The following is a 21,035-nucleotide window of genomic DNA, read 5'->3' as shown; positions in this document are numbered from 1 at the left end:
TCATTCTCTCATGGCCTCTCTATAAAAGGAAATCCAAATGCCATGTAGGGTGTTTGTTTTTTAATTATTTTTATTATTTTTTAACAGACCCCCTCCTTTGAGTTCACCTATGTAATATCTTTTGTACTAAATTATTTGGCAAGATTCCATGATCAAAATGCAATGCCTGCTTTTCCCTTGAGACTACTATGGCAGAGAATTTTCTGAGGTGAGGAACATCACAGTTTTTTCCCCTTTTCAGGCAAGGGTCAGAGATCTAAGAGAAAAATGTTGCAGGGGCACTGTTTTGGGACAGGCTTTCTAGTATTTTCATTTTTTTATCCAGGGTATTTTCTCAGAGATGAAATTTTTACTTTGTGTTCATTTTATTCCCTCAAATGGGGAGTGAAATTGCTCAGCCTATTTTTCTTTATTATGCCTTACAACATTTCCACTGAATGATAAATATAGCATGTCTTTGGCCTTGAAACCATGCTTCATAATCTGAATAAATTAATCAAAAGCATCATAAGGATATAAATGGCCTCTGATGGGCTGAGGATGTAAACTACTCACATACCTCTTCAGGGCAGCCACTGTCTACCCAATCTTGCCGGTGACGGTCAAATCCACTGGAACATCTTTTAATGATGAAATAGATAGAAGTTGTCCAGGTGGAAATAGGAGGAAAACAACAAAAAGAAAGGAAGTGAGAGAAAGAGAAGAAAATGACATTGAGAATAAATAAGTAAATGATGTAATTTATTTTAAAATCAATATGATTTATATGGTATTATGTTTATTCAACAGGCTGTTGCTTGCAATATGAGCCCATCATTTAATTAATTTCAGTTAAAGGTGTTTCAATGAATATTACATATTTCTTTTATTTATAGTTTTTAAATAGGAATATCTCTCTTCCACTGGATAACTACTCTTAAGACTGAACTGAGCCATAGCATTTTTAAGTTGGATGTCAGCCATATGGATGTAAATTGGTTTGATTATTTCTGTCCAGACTTCTTAGCTGTTAGCTTCTTAATCCCTCAAAGGATGTAGTGAACCAGTCACTGCTTTTATCATTGGATTATAGAATGGTTTGGGTGGGAAAGGACCTTAAAGATAACCTAGTTTCAACCCCTCTGCCATGCGCAGGGACACCACACACTAAACCAGGTTGCTCAAAGCCCCGTCCAATCTGGTCTTGAACACTGAGAGGGATGGAGTACCCACAACTTCTCTGGGCAACCTGTTCCAGTGTCTCATTGCCATCACACTATAGAGTTTCTTCCCAAAATCTAATCTAAATCTACCTTCTTTCAGTTTAAAGCCATTATCCCTTGTCCTGTCACCATTTGCTCTTGTAAAAAGTCCCTTTCCAGCTTTCTTGTAGGCCCCCTTTAGGAACTGGAAGGCTGCTAGAAGGTGTCCCTGAAGCCTTCACTTCTCCAGGCTGAACAAGCCCAACTCTCTCAGCCTGTCTTCATAGGAGAGGTGCTTGAATCCTCTGATCATCTTTAAGGCCCTCCTTGTGAATAGTTCCAACAGGTTCACAACCCTCTTGTGGCTGGGTCCCACAAACTGCACACAGTACTCCAAGTGGGGTCTCATCAAAGCAGAGTCTCCTTTTGATGCAGCCCAGGATACTGGGCTGTGAGCGCACACTGAAGCCAGCTCATGTTAAGTTTCTCATTGACCAACACCCCCAAGTCCTTCTCTGCAGGGCTGCTCTGAATCTCTTCTCTGCCCAACCTGGAGCTGTGCCTGGGAGTGGCTCCACCCAGGTGCAGGACCTTACACTTGTTCTTGTTGAACTTCATGAGGCTGGAACCAGCTCACCTCACGAACATGTCAAGGTCCCTCTGGATGGCATTGATTCCCTCCAGCGTATCAACTGAACCACACAGCTTGGTGTCATCGGCAAACTTGCTGAGGGTGCACTCAATCCCACAGTCCATGTCACCGACAAAGATGTTGAACAAGACCGGTCCCAACACTGACCCCTGAGGGACATCACTTGTTACTGGTCTCCAACTGGACATTGAGCCATTGACCACAGCTCTTTGTGTGCGGCCATCTAGCCAGTTCTTTATCCACCGAGTGGTCCATCTATCAAATTGTTGTCCCTCCAATTTAGAGACAAGGATGTCATTTGGGACAGTGTCAAACACTTTACACAAGTCCAGGTAGGCAACGTCAACTGCTTTGCCCCTGTCCATCTGTTCTGTAGCCCCACCACAGAAGGCCACCAAGGTGATCTGAGACATCAAGATACACATATAATGATGTTCACAGATTTACATAAGAGGTCTGAACAGACTTCATGACTATTCAAAGAATACCATCTAGTTGTCCCTACCTCCTCATTAGCTGCAGAAAACTTACATTGCATGCATATTATCAAATTTGGTGAGGTTAATAATCTGCTTGAATATTCTTTCTCCTTTGTGATATGTAGCGAAGAAATTTTAAAGCAACTTGTAACACTTTAATATAACTATTCCCCTGGAAATTCCCATTTCACAAAGGTACTATCAGCATTTATACAGTAACTTAGGGTTTCCTAGACAACAGGTAGAATTACAAAGAGAAAAAGCATTATTGAAACAGCAGGCAAATAGCTAAACCTTGATGTCTGACTTCAAAAGACATTCTCCACACTTCCGGGTATTTTTTCCGACATTTTCATCCATGGTCATAACTTACCTGACTGTACAGCAAGTAACCTTCTCACTGTCTTTTAATAAGACTAGTCAAACAAATTAGACCACTGTTATGGTTAGCTGTATTTATGGGGTAATTTTTTGTTCTAAATGAACTGAAAGATGCTGAGACATCCCAAGTACTACCCTACTTCGAAAAAGATAAACAGGTGCATTTGGAAGAATGGAATGGTGGAATAATTTTTATAGTAGGAGAGGATGTTACAAGACGATGTAAATAAGGTTAACGACCTACTTGGAATAATAAATGTCTCCATGTTGCAATTCTGAGCAGAATGTACAGTATATTTGACAAAAGATTTTGAGAAAATGTTGATTCTCTTACACTTGCACTGATCCACATTAAACCATTTGCAATGTTGAAATTACTCCCCTCACCACCAAGCCCTAACAGGTGCCAAGTATTGCTCAGTCTACAGCAACTGACTTTTCAAAAAACCTATTGCACAGAAGAAAAAAGATGTCCAAACCAGATATGTATTCCAGAGAAAAACAGTGACCTCCTTCAAAATGCTTGGGAACAAAGGCCATTGTAAAGAGTTTTTTCTTGTTGAATAATAGAATCACCTAGGTTAGAAAAGACCTTTGAGATCATCAAGTCCAACTGTTACCCCAGGACTGTCAAATCCACCACTAAACCACGTCACTAATGGCCTTGTCTACATGGTTTTTGAGCACGTCCAGGGATGGTGATTCCAGCACTTCCCTGGGCAGTCTGTTCCAATGCCTGACTACCCTTTTGGTGACTAAATCTTTCCTAATTTCCATAATATTAGGAAATTATCCTAATATCATCCAATCTAAACCTTCCCTGGCTCAGCTTGAGGTCATTACCTCTTGTCCTATCACTTGTTAGTTGCAAAAAGAGATCAGCCAACTCCTTGCTCCATCCTCCTTTCAGGTAGCTGTAGTGAGCGATAAGGTCCCCCCTTGAATCTTCTCCAGACTTCTCCATCCCCAGTTCCCTTAGCTGCTCCTCATAAGACCTGTGCTCCAGACCCTTCACCAGCTTTTGTTGCCCTTCTCTGGACTCTGTCCAGCACCTCAATGTCTTTCTTGCAGTGGGGGGCCCAGAACTGAACACAGAATTCAAGGTGCAGCCTCACCAGTGCTGAATTCAAGGGGATGATCACTTTGGCCAGACTATTTCTGATACAAGCCAGGATGCTGCTCGCTTTCTTGGCTGCCCAGGCTGGATCATGTTGAGCAGCCGTCAATCAGCACCCCCTGGTCTTTTTCCAATGAGCAGCTTTCCAGCCACTCTTCCCCAAGCCTGCAGCATTCCATGGGGTTGTTGTGGCCCAAGGGCAGGACCTGGTGCTGAGCTATGTTGAACCTCATACAATTGGCCTCAGGCCATTGATCCAGCCTATCCAGATCCCTCTGCAGAACCTTTCTACCCTCCAGCAGATCAATGCTCCCACCCAGCTTGGTGTCATCTGCAAATTTACTGAGGGTGCACTTGATCCCCTGAGGGACACCACTAGAGATCAGTAACCAGTTAGATGTGACACTATTCAACACTACTTTTGGGGCTTGGCCATGTAAGTGGATCTGTGAGTGAATCAGTGCTATTTGGGGAGCTCAGTGCTGCCTTTGTCATGCTCTGTCCATAAATGTTTGAGAAAAGAAGGAGGACCTTACTAAGCAGAAACACACTATGACATGGCATTCCAGGTATGAACAGAGCATACTTTTTTTGAAGTCTGTCTCCTACCTACTTTTCTCTAAAGTCTGAAAAGCTTCACTAGCAACTTCTGCACCCATCTTGATGGAGAACCGGACTAATTTTCAGATGTATCAAATACTTACAACACATTGTGTTTTAGTCATACTGCTCTAGCTAAAGTCTAATCTGTATGTGGATACTCTGTACATCTGAAAATCAAGCCCAATGATAACATATGACATCAAGCCATTCCATAAATTCCTACAATAGAGGTATCCATGTTAATTCAAATTTAGCAGTACTTAGACCTAGTAGGGATTAATGATCCTTTTATCTTAGATTTTATCATATATCTAAATTGTGCTAAACTCAAGGCTCCAAAGATTAAATGAATAAAAGCTTATCCCAGGCACACTCCTCTGTAGCTCTCAAGTCCTTCCTGGGAAAAAAAACAACCTACTGAAAAATGGTGGGGTCAGTAACAGTGCTGAGGTTGATTTTCCCCAGGAATTAACAAACTACCAAAAGTTGAAAGCAACATGCAAGGGCTTCGAATGGCTCTTTCAAACATGTGACACTCTTCAGATAACCCTATCTGAAAGAAAAATGCATTAAACCCTGGACATTGTTTATTTAACATTTTCTACTGGTGAGTCCAAGCCCCAGCAGCTTTATCTGGAATAAGATAGGCTCCAAACAAACCTGTTTGTGACCTTCCTTTGAGGCATTTCAATAAGATCTCAGCTGTAGCAGGTACTGTCATTGCTGTGTTGGTGAGTTAGAATTCTGGGAACTGTCATTTCAGTGTACCACCCTCTTTACTGACTGCATTTTTAAGACCGTTTAGTATCATGGTGATAATTCCCTGTTGCCACTAAAACATTGGAGAAGATTTGATTAACTATGCCATTTATACCATCTGTCAATATGGCCATTTTGTAACAACTACATTTTCAAGTGATGACCAAAATCAGCTCCTAGGAAAGCAATAATAAAGATTCTCTAGGAAATGAGAATGGGTACATTCATGAAATGTACAAAATTCCAGGTTGTGTGTGAAACTTGGGAGTACTGGTTCAGGGAGCAAAGGGAGAATTAAAGTCCTTGTTTGTATAGCAATGATGATTTGGAATAATTAATGCAGCTGACTCTGAGTAACAAGAAAATGTCAGAATCCTTTCAGAGAACTGTACATAGCCAGAAAGGAGATGGAGATGTCATCAGATATAGCAGATGCCATTTACCATTATTTGGCAGAGAATATTTAAATGACAAGCGTATTTATATTTAAATTCAGCGTATGAACTGAAATCCTTAGCTTCTTCCCTTTTACAAGAGTTGAGTGAGGATTAATAGCAATAATAAATCAGATATCATGTATATAGAAAATTCATCAGGATTTAACCTGTGAAAGCTAAAAACAATGGAAAATTACGGAGAAGGAAAGGGACAAAGCTTGGATGGAAAAATCTTTTCACCAGGTTGAGCTAGTATAAAACAATCAAGAGCATTAAAATGCACAACATGTGTCTTTTAGAACAACCGTTCACTAGGATTATTTTTTTTTTGCCAGGATATCTGTAATGGCATGTAAAGAATGGATTTCTGGGATCTGAAAGACATTCCAGAAATCTAACATGTTTTCTTAAATACCATATAATTATTTAACTCAGTTAAAATGTTTATTGACTGCATTAAATAGAAGCTTAGCCTGGAAATTAAATAGAAAACTGAACAGACAAAACTCTTTTCTGCTTTTAACCACTAAGGAAGGACCATCATGTTAGGAATAGATTAAGGCACTCGCTAGTTTTTTGAATTATTAAAAGCATAGTTAGAAAATTTTAAAGTGAAATTCCTTTCCAAGCTTATGGAGATAGAAAGCAAAATATAAAAATAAATAAATATAAAATATATATATATATATATATATATATATATAAAAATACTGGAAGCCTTGAATTTTGTGTCAGTCCCACTGAAACAAACCCTAATGATAGAGAGATTTTTGAAGGAAAAAGCTCTCTATCTTTGTTCTCAGTCTGATTTTGCTTCCGTTTACCACAGAACAGGCATCAGTTTGGTTCCTCCATCCTTCTAATACTGTCTGGGAAGAGATTGTATTTTCCTCACTTTATTTTCCTCTTTCTCTTGTCACAAATGCAGAACTTTATCACAGCTCGAAGCCTTAAGAAGTTCTTGTGAAGTGGAATGTGAAGCTCCAAGGCAGTCTTGACTGCAATGATCATGAGGTGGTGGAGTTCAAGATCCTTGGGGCAGTCAGAAGGGCATGCAGCAAGCTCACTGCCCTGGACTTCAAGAGAGCAGATGTTGGCCTCTTCAGGAACCTGCTCAGTAAGGTTCCATGGAATAGTTAATACTTGATGCAGCATACCTGTGTCTGAAGCACTGAATTCCATCATCGTCTTAACATTATTTTCCTCTCAAAATTTACAATATTCAGATAATGATAAGGAGGATCAGGGAGCGGCACAAATTTCAGCAGATAACCTTCACCTTGATGATGTTTCCACAATTTTATACAATGAAAAGTTTGAAAAAAATATAGCTACATGTTCTGTAAAGTACTCCTGCAATATCATGCAAACAGTGAAGTAAATAGATGGGTTTTAAAAAAAACCCAGATCCCCTTTCGTTTTACAGAAAAACTGAACACGAGTACTCTGACACAAGATGTGAATAAGCAGTAGGAAATAAGGACTCCCATCGGGAATTCTTGCTGTTGGAAGACCCTAAGAATAAAAGTGATCTAAAAGAAGGAGGTTTTATTTCCAATTCAATGAGAAAGAAAGGAAAAATATGCTAGTTAAAGTGAGACTTGGCAGAGTTCTGATTAAAGAAGAATAGTAGGATATTTTCTATAGTCTTAACGTCAGTTACAACAACAAAGGAAACATGCTGAAAAGCAGATAAAGAATAAAGAAGAAGCTTTTGCTAAAGGCTTTGGTTTGAATAACTAGAAGGAAAAAGAAAGCATAAGAGGAGTCTATTTATAAGATTATGGCATCAGAATTTCCAAAAGAATCAGCAGAAAATAGTAACAATAAAATGTGTTCTCTGGGAATTCACACTAAAATTTGTCTATCATACTAGATTACATTCTGCGCTGCCTTTGACTTTTTGCATTTATACCTGCACAAAGTTGGTATGAAATACTGATAGCAACAGAAGTTAGCAAAGAATTCTGATCTGTTAGAATTTCTACCCATTTTGCACACAGTTCCTCAGGTTTCAAGGAAAACAGCTTTGAAGCACTCTGGTTAGTGATCCTAAACCTAACCCTTATGCACAATTAACCCTCCTTCTTACCTTTATATGACTGTCTGAACTATTTTCTGTCTTTGAATACCCAAATAATCCCTTCAATTTCAGGGTGGATGCTCCCATGATCTTAATTTTTTTCTGCAATATTAATGTGTTACATGTCCTCCTGGTTAAAGAAATAAAAATGAGAGCTTACCCTGCTGTGTTTAAAACAAAATATGAAGGTGATCTTTGGAAGAAATGTTTTATTTTCCACTTTAGAGATGAGAAAATAGGAGACATGAAATGATCACCTGAGATAACACAGAATTCTGTAACAGGACTTACAGTTAAGCTCAGATTTTCTGAAAACCAGATGAGCATACACTAGCTCACAGCTCCTATACTTCTTGTAGTACTCCCAGACATAGAATTGTAGAACTGGGAATGTAGCTGAAAAACATCAAGTGTTGGGTGGCATGTAACAAGGCACAGATGTCATTCACACACTGGCCAAGCTTATTTTTTAATTCATACCCTTTTACTGGGATTTTGCTCCTTTATAAAAAAACGCCACTGATAACATTAATATTAACAAGTAGCAGAGGGGCCTGGAACAGGATGAAAGTGGCCTGGTGCCTAGTGGTAGTACAAGATAGAGCTGTTTGCATTTCTGTAATCACACGTGAGCTGCCTGCAATCTTGCAATACATAACATGGCTGTTTCAGTATTAGCGGTCATCAGCATCTGAGTGGCTAGGAAGAGAAGTGCAGAGATGTTTTAGTTAGGTTACTGCTCCTGTAGCACAATTCTAAATTCACAATTCTAAAAAGAGTAGGAAGTCAAAGGAAACAGGACCTGCAACAAGAGGAGGCATAACATGCTGAACTGACTCTACATAAGTTAACATTTATATGCTTATAAAGGTTCGCCAACAAAGCAGGAGAGCATTCTGTTCAAAGAACATATGCTGTTTTGAAACTGCATATTCATACTACTGCATTTGTGGAAAGTATGGATGACTTAGGGTTGAGAAAAGCACTTGCTGTAAAGGCTCTCTCTCCAGCTAAAGAGCACAAGAAAGGAAGGACATGAATCATCCTGTTACTGGCTATGTTCAAAAGAACTTAAATTTCAGAAAGTTATTTGCTTCCCAAATTATTATTCTACTTGCATTTACTTTTTTTTAATCTAAAAGTGAGTCAAATTCTGAAGTCAACATTCATAAAGAACAGCCTGCAAAACAGATTACCAAAGAATTGCAGAACATTTGGGGCTCATCAATTTCTTCATTAATTGCCCATATTAATGTTTGTTGTGATATCTGGTGGGAAGCAAGTGCTTTTGTTAATGCTATGTGATAACGCAGATATTGGAAGAGTTAATAGACCTGAATAGAGGGTGAACTCAAGATGTAATGGTGCACAAAAAAGCCTTGATATTTAGGAAGGATACTGAGAAAACATCATTTATTTTCTTGATTTTGGGAATACGTCCTACAGGGAGGTGACTTGAAATATTAAAATATATATGCTACAGAGAATCAGTAGACTTAGTTGAGAAACAGTCAAGTTATATTGAGGAGTACAATCATAAGAGGTTTGCGCTTCTAGAAAGCAGTTAACACTATTGTGACCACTTTATCTGTTTCTATACTTCTAAAATAAACATGCCCAGAAATGTTCCTTGGCAATGAAGACCGCTGGCACAGAATGGCCTATGCCTGAACAAGCAAACTCTCTCAACCTAAAAAAGAGAAGGAGGCTGCACACAAACTCCCAACTGGGAATAATTCCTGGAACAGTCCAACTCCTGTTCCATGCCTGGGAACTGTTCTGGACAGTGCTGGGCATGGACTAAAATTACATCAGGGAACATTGTAACTATCTAATGGCACTTGTCTGTGCCATTAGATGCTTTTCCATAGATGGTTTTCCAATGTCCAGGAAGCTTCCCAAGCTCTGTTTAATTTGCAGCTAATTCTATGTCAAAAAATATTTGGTATGAGAAGATGAACTACAGCTGTATAAGTGACTGTTTTGTATGACCACTGAACTGACTGTTAAACAAATCTGACTGGGAATGCCATTTTTCATTATATGTCAGTGAAACGAAAAACTAAAGAAAAAGGAAATCTGATATAGTGCAAAACTTTCCATTTAAAAATACCTGATTTATTTATTTCCTTGTTTTATTTATTTTCCTTGTTTTATTTATTTCCCTTGTAAGGACAGCAGAAGAATTGAAGAGTGAGACTCACAAAATTGGTGGAACACAGATTTCTCCATATTAGTGCACTGGGCTGGATGCTTATATGAAGGGAAGAAAACTAATGCTTCCACAAAAGTACAATAAAATTCACCATATAAAGTATCTTATAGTCAGGTGTGATAACCAGGGCTTCCTGTGTCCATGGATGTGACCTGAATTTCTGTCCTGAACTTGGAGGTCTTCTGAAATGCTTTGTTCTCAGTTTCTCTTCTTTCACTTTTTATAAGCACTTGCAATAATGAAAGAAAGGGGCAGTTGGGAAAATTATTATCTAGCCCAATGAGTCTGGATACAATGGGGAGGTGATATTTGGGTTCTGTAATGTAGTCTCATGAACAGTCAAATATTTCATAAAAGATACATATACCATATTCAGATAGTCAACGAAGGAGTCAGAAACTACAAATTAAATAAAACTCTGGCTTGAAAGGAGTCTAATACCTCATTCCTCACTAAATTAATGTTCTGCCAAGTGGTCTTATTGAACAAAATGCACCTACTGCACAATCATTATTTTTGAGTGCTAATCCATTAAATGAACCTTTTTCTGTAACTGAAATATCTGACAAATTTTCCTGAAGTCATACAGCTTGGATTTGTCAGATTTGTGTATTTTCTAATACATCGTTGTTGGACAAGAAAAAAATCTCTAGTTATCCAGCTGCTGTAAGCAGTCCATTGGAAAAGAAGATAAACTAAATGATCCTTAAGGTCCCTTCCAACCCTAACCATTCTATGATACTATGATTCTATGAAACTGCAAAAAAGCAGTAGCACTGCTCTATGTATAGCAATGTATAAAACCACTACAAAATGGGAAACTATGGAAAATGGAACTAAGCTGTTTTAGTACTATCTTACCTTTATGATGAAGAATTCAGTTAAGACTACAAAACCCAATCAATTTCGAGTACCTCATTTATTTATTTTGTTCATAAACTGGGAGAACTGCTGCTCTAGGGCCTAACTGCTTTCTTTAGAAACTAAGTACCTATTTTTTTTATCCTTAGCTTCCATGTTAGAACTCTGAAGGGGCTTTGTCTCTGAAGTCAAAACTCTTTATGTTCTGCTATACTTGGTTTCAAGTGTAGTGACCATGAACTATTTAAAACTTAACTGTTTTCATTAAGAGGCCAGTCAGCATAATTTTAACTCTTCTAGTAGTACAGGAATAGAAGTTAGCATAAAAGATATTGAAAACTATATATGATAGACAACAGAGACAGAAATGGATAAAAATACCAGCAGTTTAGCAAATTAAGGCAAATTAGAGTTGGTTAGGTTAAGGAAAAGATAGAAATTTCAGGGGTGTGAAAGAGTTGTGTTGAGACTTGACTTCACGAGAAGTGAAATAAACAGCCTGAGTACCAAGAAAACCAAAGTAGGGTAAGAATTATGCCGTAAACAAGATGACATGCTGATACCTGATTAATTTAGGTTGAGGTATATTACAGTGACACAACCAAAGAGGAGTTTGAAATCCTGTTTTCCTTTGTCTTTGGACATGTGCTCATATGAGGAGGTTCCTATCTGCAGATGTCAAAACCTTTTTGAAGCTCTATCTCTGAATTCAGGTAAAGTAGGTAAAATTTCTGCCTTACCTGCCAACTTCCCTCTCAGTGTTTTTGAAGTAATCTTCACTCTTGTGTTTAAGTAAAAATCTTATTTTTAATATTTTTTCTCATTTCTGTTCTGTATTCACCTAATTGTCATCTACCTATGTTTCACGCTACCATACCATGCAAATTAACGTCCTAACTGTTTTGTGTTATACTTTATTTACCCAATGTAATGCATGAGCATTTTGTTAAGTATAAATTTTTAATTTGCTATCAGGAAAGCCTGCTTTCTTTGAGATGTGTTCTCTGCACTCTTCTGATTATACTCTTAATGTCTAACAGTTATATTACACCATCATTTGAGACATTTATTTGGGAATTGGCCAGGCTATAATGCCTTGTATAGAAAAGCCCATAACATAGCATAGAATGATGACCAGAATTCTGAGCCAAGTATCTTAAAATGTATAAACTGCAATCTGAGGCATCTGCCTGTGGACCCCTTTCACAGGCAAGTGTTACTTTCATCAGTGAAAGAGGAACATGTTTGAATCCAGAATCGTTGGAAGGAGCTATCAATGTTAGAATTTAACACATAAAAATGAAACCAAACAGAAAAGAATCTGGGGTTTCTGTGTGACCGAACATGGTGCACTTCTGCCAGCAAATGACTCCCAGAGAGAATGCCTGTGTAATAGAGAAGGGCAATACCCACTATTATGGCTATAAAACTCAGAATAAGCAATGTGGAATTGAGTCTGAACTCAACTCTTTTGCGATGTGAAAGATTTATGGATATCATAGAAGTTGCAGTTCTGAGTATAAATAGCTCATCAAAGACTGAGTGGGGTTTTGTCTTATTGTTTTAATAAAATAAATAAAGAATAAAAAGTTATTAGTATGTACATGAACTGCAAAAGAAGTTTCCTACAGAAGAGAACTGTGCTACCTACCTATTTATCTAGTGTTTTACCACAATGCTATTTCAGCTGCGTCTGTGAAATTAAATATGGATATTAAACACAGATTTTGTGATCTTCTTTTCAAATTAGTCAGCAAAAGCAAATATTCTCAAAGGTATGATTAATAGATGGATGTCTACTTTCCCTCCTCTCAACGGGATTTAAGTGCTTGACTGTCCTCTGTACCTTTGATAACTACTTCCTACAGTTATAATAAAAAACCATAGGAATGTGATATATTTGATAGACCCACAGGAGACAGACTTTGCATTAAGGTCTTAAAATAGTCCAGGCAACAGTTCTTCTTGTACTGACTGTGATATCTATGTCTCAGCCAAGCTGTGTTGCAAAAATGGATACCACAGAAACCTGCAGAGTGGATAATGAATAGAGTTTGTAGACTCCAGAAGACACAGCAACATCCCTGGCAAAAGAATCAACAGCTAGTGAAACCCATCTCAAATTCTGAAAGGCAAATAATATGATAAGAAGGACAAATATACAATATGAGTAACATGAGCGATGTGGCTTAAATAAATCATTGTGTTTATATCTAGATGAAGAAACTTTAAAATGCTTTCCAGTGTTCAGGTCCAGGACTTAATAGCAAATATTTCAAAAGAAAGATTAGGATTTCAGAGTAATTAGAATTATAGCAATCTTATGCCCATTCTCTAATTAAAAAATAATTAAAATAATTATTAAAAATTATTATTAAATATTTATTATTTAAAATATTTTAATTAAAATTAAATTATTTTAATTAAAATTATTATTAAAAATAATTAAAAAATAATTTAAAGTTTTGAAACCCAGTCTTGCATTTCTTAAAAATCTGCATCAGTTATGAGCGTAACCTGTTCTCATATTGTTCCAAGTTATTCAGGAAAACAAAGCAATGCATACACATGTGAAAATGTGACTAAAATTGCAGCTGTAAGAAAACTGGCTAATTTCTGTATGAAGACAGGACTCGAATTCAGTTGGGTAGATATCAAACCTATTAATGGGAGGATAGGGAGTTTTATTCTCTAGATTGGGGCTGTTGAGAATGTCAGCAAGCAAGAAAGGAGGACACTGCAGAAGAACATGTGGAGAAAGGAAACTCGAGGAATAAAGCTCATAAGACAAAGTTTTACTAGTGCAGGAAAAAGCTCAGGTGAATACTGAAAAAATATTCCACATAGCTCTCAGGTGGTATGTGTCCATTTTAAGGTATTAGCTTTGAACCATACAAGGGGATTCTACTCTAGCAGGTCCCACATTTTATGTAATGAATTGGATGGTTTTGCTCTGACATGTCTTAGGCCTCTGAGAGCTACTGCACCTTCACTAGAGTTCTGTTCAGAGACTGAACTTTTTAGGTTTATTTGTATTAATCATAGGAATTGTTCCAATCTCTGCCTAAAGGTAATTACAGAAATTCCACAATACTTCCACAGAATCCAGCTACTAAGAAATTCTACAAACTTACCAAAAATGTAGAAAGGTTTTTTATCTGCTTTTCATCCATGTGTCAGTTTCAGAAAAAAGTTAGTTCGTCTGGCTGCAGGCTGACTTTCAATAAAAACATATTAAGAGCTCAGGATTATCTGTGCTCCATAATAGTACTTTTAAATGTTCCATTATGTACATTTTACGGATATGCACATCTTTACTCTTACATATTTTTAAACATACCTTGAGGCTCACACAAAGCTTTCACTGTCTTCTAAGCAGAAATGCCATCCCATCTGAGGATATCTGTTACTATGATCTTGTGAGGCTTCTTTCGTCAAACAATACCATCACCAGGCTCACTCTGGTTTGATAAAATGCTTTGTTCATTAAGCACTTCTGTGCCACTTGATTTTCTTGCTTTCCTTCCATCAGGCTTGCCATGCATACAAAATTCTCAATTATTGAATGCTAATTTCCTAACAGTTTTTTGCAGTTCATGCATTTAAATTAGCTTGTCAAATTAAGAGCAAGCATCTTGGAAAGGATTTCAAGAAGTTGGGTGTGGAGCAATTTTCTGCTCAATAAAGTATAGATCTAGTTATTGCATCATTCTTATCAGGAATGTATCAGGGCTGACAAACTTACACATTCATTCTCAATACTTTTGTTGCACTTGATTAAAAAGACCAACTGCTTTCACAGCGCAACTTTTAAAACAGAGAAAAATATTGCATCTTAATCAGAGCAAACTGACAAAGGGCCAGAATTTCTACTTCTCAGATTTTTAATATTATTGGCTCGTAACTGGCAAAGAAACAGTACACAAGTTAGGAAAATAGCACTGATATTACTTTTCATTTATCACAGGGTGAATTTGGCCTAATTCAACAATTTGCTTGTTAAGACCCAGGTGTTAGGATGCTGCCATGGTTTCATATAAAACCACTCCAGCATAAGGAACTGCTGAAGTGGTTTTATGAATTCCATAGACAGACACAATCTGAGGAGATTTCTTTTGCTTTGCCTGAAGCAGCGGTATGATCAGCAAATTCACTGTTATACACATTGATAGAATGGAATATATTTTGACAAATAGGATATATTTTAAACATCTACCCCTTCTGAAGCGTTTAAAATTAGATTTTCCTTGTCACTTGTATATGAATCTATTACACTGATTGGATTATATATGCTCCCTCTGGTGGTTTACTTAATCCACACAAATGTCTCTTTTATACTTTTTTTTAATTTTGCAATTCAATGGCAAATTACTGTTACTGTTGTGATAAAACCAGCCTGAGTATAAACCAGTAAGTTTTCCTCCCATCTTTTAATTTGGAATTAAAATATGTAACATCCTTAAAGCAAAAAAACCCCAAACCAAACCAAAAAACCAAACCAAACAAAAAGCCCCAAGGAATAATAAACACTCCAACGGTTAAAATGAGGAAGGATTTAAAAGTGAGCACTTAAACCAACCTAGTGTTTTTCTGTGATGAAGTGACTACATCAGTGGACAAGGTAATAGCTATGGACATCATACATCTGGACTCCTGAAGGCATTTAACATGCTCCATCCTTCTCTCTAAGGAGGCAGATTTAAACTAGATATGAGAAAGACAGTCTTTATGATGGGGGTGGTGAAACACTGGAACAGGTTGCCCAGAGATGTGGTAGATGCTTAATTCCTGGAAATGTTCAGTGTCAGGCCAGGTGGGACTCTGAGCCACCTGATATAGTGGAAGGTGTCCCTGCTCACTGCAGGGGGGCTGAAATAGATGACCCTTAAAAGTCTCTTCTAACCCAAATAATTCTATAATCCTATAATCCTGTGAATAAGAATTGAGCTCTACAAATGGCTGCTTATAAATGTAGCTACAGGAATAGAAATATTTTCAGGTTCACAAGGTAAAACTTCCTTCTTTGCACTGTAATCTGTGTTTTGCCACCTTGTACTGCAAGGTCCAAGTTTGTTACCTCCTCCAACAAACCAACAGTAAGTTCTATGACTCCATTGTATTTATTTATTTATTTATTTATTTTTTGCATAAGAAGAACTTCCAGAGCTTTTGAGGAGTTTATTTATAACATCTGAGTCTAAAAAAATCCAGATTTCAAGGTGGGGTTTGTGTTTGTTTGTTTGGGATTTTTTATTTGTTTTGGTTTTTTTTTCATTTTTTCTCCAAGAACGTCATAGTTTTCAGAAAATAATCTGAAAGACTTAAACCAAAGCATGTCACAACAGGAGATACTCACTATATGTTCACTGCACAATTAAGCTAATGTATTTGCATTCTCAGCTGAAGACTATTTTCGGTCCTGATCTCATCCACTGCCTTTCCCTGCTCTGTAATGGAATATACGACCTCCATTTTGGTGTAAGCTATCAAATAAAACATGAGGGACACATAGCTAGCAAATATAAGCTATGTGTGGAGAAAAACCCAATGTTTCTTATTTGGATTTAATTATTTTCGTTTGTAAATCAGGGGGTTTATGCAGTCAGATGATATTTATTCTTGTGCTTTTTTTTTTTTCTGATAATTCTATATGAGTGTTACTTTGCTCAGCTGATAAATATTTTAGATTATATAAGACTGTTACTTATATTACAATATTAGATTCAACCTATTAGAATAGGTCTTGTCAGATGGCATATACAGAATAACAAACAAATGACCTAACTCTTTTCCTCCTCCCTGATATTCAAAATTTCCAGACATAAACTCAGATTTAAAAGTTAACTAAACATGTTTCCAGCTTCTTTCTAAAGCAGGAATAAACAAACAAGACATTTCAAGCTTGCCCAAAAGTTCAGAAGACAAATAAGAAGCATTTTTTATCCTAATTACCATAAAGGCACCATGGAGAACAGTCTCTTCATTTTTCAACTGTGAAAAGTTTTCTCAAGAAGTGCAAGTGCTTGAAGATTCTCCTTTCCCCACTCTCCCATTAATCATCATGGAATGCAAAACAACTTATTTCTTTATTACCTGCTTAGATGGGAACAGTAATTATCATAACAAAAGATTATAAGTATCAAGACTTAAATTACATTATTGCTACTATTCCCAGACACATTTCCGAATTTTTACTTTGCTCAGAACTCATCCCATAAAAAACAGTTATAATCTTTTCATCTACACAACTAGTGTTGCTGCTGGCACACAGGATTAAGCATTGAAGTGAAATGTGTCACAAATTGGATTCTTTCATCTTTTCAGCTCAGGATTGTTTTGAGTATACAAGAAGCTCTGGGAGCCGTGTGCCCACACATGGTCAGAATAACTGCCTAGAGTGGACGGCTCATCACTACACACAGGAAGTCCAACATGAGAATTTGGGTAGCCTGTTCAGGACGCTTCTCAGACTGGCAGTTTGCACTCCATGGGTCAATACCATAAAATGATATGATTGCAAACCTGATTATTCAATGCATAGTCTGGAAAAATCTCAACTTTTAAGACAATTTCATAGTCTGGAAAAGTCTTAAGGATAAATGTGCATTTAAGCATTTAACATGAGCAAGATCTTCTTGTGAACTGGGAGAAAGTGTGTGAGCCCTAAAGACCTTTCTGGTCTTAGATACTTTAGTCCAGATTTTGGTGAAAAGGAACTTTTAGTAGTGCTCTCCCATTCTGCATAGCTTCCCTTGAAAATATAAGTAATAAATGTACATTTAAGCACTTAACATGAGCAAGATATTCTTGTGAACTGGGAGAAAGTGTGTGAGCCCTAGAGATCTTTCTGGTCTTAGATATTTAAGTCCAGATTTTTGTGAAAAGGAACTTTTACTAGTGCTTTCCCATTTTGCATAGCTTCCCTTGAAAATATAAGTAAGTCAGCCAGAAAAACACCCTTGTGGATCTAGCCATTAAGCTTTTTTGTGACCTTGGCATAAGGCAGCCAGTTTTGATGATTTAAAAGTTGAATACAGATACCAGCAGTGACAGCTGAATAAGTCATCTAGACTGTATGCAGCACTTGCCATTAGTCCTTCAGTATTCTAGTTTTCTATTTCCTGTGTTGGGGTGAGAGTACCACACTAAACCTGAGGGATGGTGCAAGGACTGGGAGATACTTTTATCCTGTGTTAATGAAGTGAAGCATGAGACACCTGCAAAACCTGAGTCTTCAGCATGCACAGATTGCAGGAGTCAGTTCTTTGCTTATTTCTGAACTCACTGAAATATCAGTATCACTTCACTGCTGAAATCTGAGACTTTCATGAAGTTCATCAAAACAAAACCATAAATATCTACAGAATCTGGAAGGAAATATTTTTAAAACTTTGTATAAATGTGGCTTTTAAAAATTCCTTGATCATTTAAGCATCATACTTCCATTATATTTCAGTGCCAACTCTTTTATAGTTAATAAACACAATTTATTTCTTGGGTAATTAAAATATTTCCAAGGGAACTCACTATTGCAGTAACACAAGCTGTACAAATCAAACCTACAAAATAACATCAAAGTTGCCTTAAAGCTTTCAAAAATTTTCCTTAAAAATGACATCTCTAACATGCAGGACATACCAAGTGCCTAGATTATACAAACATTTTCAGAAGCATGAAAAGATAATATAAACAGATCTAATATTAATGAGTTCTCCCTGTTTCTAAGTGCTAGGTGGTCAGAGATAATTAAGAGCAAATAATCCAAGTTTCAGCCACAGGTGACTACTATGAGAGAGATGCTAAGTGCTTGTCATTTTATAAACATAGATCCTTTTGTACGGGAAAGCTATGATACCATCTTAGCTTACATATTTACAGTTAGTCTCTCTTACTTATGGAACAGTTTTGCTTGTGGAACAGTTACAAAACATACACAGTTAAAAAAAAAAATATAGCTCCTAGGGGGATCCTCCATCTGCTGAAGTAAAAAAAAAAAAAAAAAAAAAAAAAATTATGTGCTTTTGCCCTTGCTTTAGTGGTGATGAAATTGTATGACATATGTTATATTGGATTTCAGAGTGGACAGTTTGATGATTCCTTATGAAAAGGCAAACTGAGATTTAAGCTTGTAAATAGCAACAGAAGTAGAGGATTTCATATCTACAAGAAGAGCCTGCCTCTCCAAAGATTGCAGAGTTTGCACAGCAGCTGGTCTGGAATTACAGGTTGGAAACAACCCACTGTTGTAGAATAAAGTTATCTTCATTCCAACACAGACTGCCCACATGGGGGTGTACGGTTATTCTGCAACAGCTCTGATGGTCAATTTTCCTTGTGCATTTACGAGTTTTATGAAAACTTTCTGTTTTTCCATCAACTGTGCTTTGTTGTGTGAATGATATAATATATGGTTTAGATTTTATGCAAGGGAAAAAAACATACATGATACTGTTCCTGGTAGCAATGTTGCTCTGGCTAAATGGAGTCATAACTTGTTGAGAAAACAAGGACTGTAGAATTGGCACAGAGTTTTGTTTCCCACTGGATACATGTTTACTTGTTATGTACATAGAAGTCTATCTGCTCTGGGAGATCTTACTTTAGTGTACCAAAGTGCTACTGTGGCTCCACAGGAGGAACATGACTGTCTGTTACAGCCATATCTGACCCCTGTTGTTCCCTCTCTAGAAAACAGGCATTCTCCCTCTGCAGAAATCAAAGCACTAGGTCAGTCAGTAGATTACTGCCATACTGGAAACCTGTCAAGATCAAGTTTGAAGCCTTCTTTAGGCTTTTGCACCAAAGGCTAATTGCCTTCTCCACCCTGGGCTTTATCTACAGCCAAGAGAGACAGCTTTTGGTTTCTCACCTCCCATAGCAGTGTGTCCAGTCACCTTTGCAACCCAGAAGCACTACTCAGGCATTACTTCTAAGCATCTGCTTCTGCTTACTTCAAAAACCCCTATGAGAACTAATTTGAAAGTGGGCTGTAAACATTAATTTTCTTTGTACTCTAGGCACTTCTGAAATGTGTAAGTTAATACTTTACATAATGCTTTGTTCTTGTTTACCCAAGCAGATTTTACTCTGCTGCAGCAGAGAAATGCATATCACAACACAAGATAAAAGTCTAGGCTGATTTACAAGGCTGGTGGTTGAACAGCAGTGACATGCAGAAAAAGCTGGAGGAGCACTGTGAGGAAAGAACTCACAACTTTCCATCCTTTATGACTTTTAACCAGGACAGTTAGGTTTTCTTGTTGAGCAAGTGCTTCTTCACCACATGCAAAAAGAATATTCTAACACAGTGAATTTATGTCTGAGGGGAGAAAACCCGCAAAGTGGTATTGAAGTAAAGGATTCTGAGTACTCTCCTGTGATGCAGGCATCTCCAGTGAGAATGGAATAGGCTTTTTTTATATCTTCCTAAAATGAATATACATGCTGAGCAACAGCAAGGTAGAAGAAGAAAGGCACTTAACTAGAAGGCAGGAGAGAGTATCCAGAACTAATAGGGAGCAGAAAATTATCAAAGCTGAGACTGGAATGAGTCCTGATCACAATGATCCTGCAATGTAATGTACCCCAACTAAATGCTCAGTCTTCACATTTTGGAAAGCAAGTTGCCTCTTTTCACAAGTTACCTCTTACTATTTCAGATTTGCTTCAACGAAGAACTGAATTGATTGAAATAAACTACTTATTTCAGAAGCCAGAGGAGAGTGCAAGAAAGGCAATGGGGCGTGAGGCAAACATCATCATCAGAGCCATGCTTCTGGAGGAAGTAACAAGTTGAAAAAATGAAGTGTGAAATCTAGTATAAAGTATAAAATTAAGATGTTCAGGGGATTGGACCATAGCCCCAGAGGTTCTCAAGACGTAGCCGAAAAAAATCGTGAACAAACTGGTCTGATCTCACAGCTGGCCCTTCTTTGAGTGGGAGGTTAGACTGGATAACTTTTAGTGGATCCTTCCATTCTGATCTACTTTATGATTCTATACACAGTCCTCTATTAGCTTAAACCTGGCTGAATATCATTCATCTTCACAAATGCAGATTGGATTGTGTGACTGTTCTTAAACTACTGAAATTCCCATGTAGGGGCATAATCTTAGTTTGCTTTTCCCTTGCTTACCTTTTTTTAGGTAATTGACTCCAGTTCCTGCTTTTGCTGCTAGTTAAACAATGTCCAAACACAGTCTGCATGAAATGACAACCTCACTACTGTTAGTAATGGGCTAATTAACAGCAATAAAACTGTTCAGC

The 21,035-nt window shown here is 37.3% G+C and overlaps 1 protein-coding gene across 1 annotated transcript in view; it reads right to left on the bottom strand.

The window, feature by feature from the left end:
- PLXDC2 (plexin domain containing 2) overlaps positions 1-21,035 on the bottom strand; it is a gene marked incomplete at both ends in the record, with an annotated part of 267,272 nt that overhangs the window by 29,215 nt on the left and 217,022 nt on the right. Inside the window, one exon of the mRNA XM_080611015.1 lies at positions 560-620. Within this exon, the coding sequence (XP_080467141.1) occupies positions 560-620 (61 nt within the window). The remainder of the gene's footprint in view (positions 1-559; positions 621-21,035) is intronic.

This window comes from Psittacula echo (genome assembly GCF_963264785.1).
Source record: "Psittacula echo genome assembly, chromosome: 2".
In the NCBI taxonomy this organism is placed as follows: Eukaryota; Metazoa; Chordata; class Aves; order Psittaciformes; family Psittacidae; genus Psittacula; species Psittacula echo.
Note: the sequence above shows the minus strand (reverse complement) of the source record. Positions and strands in the feature narration are given on the sequence as shown.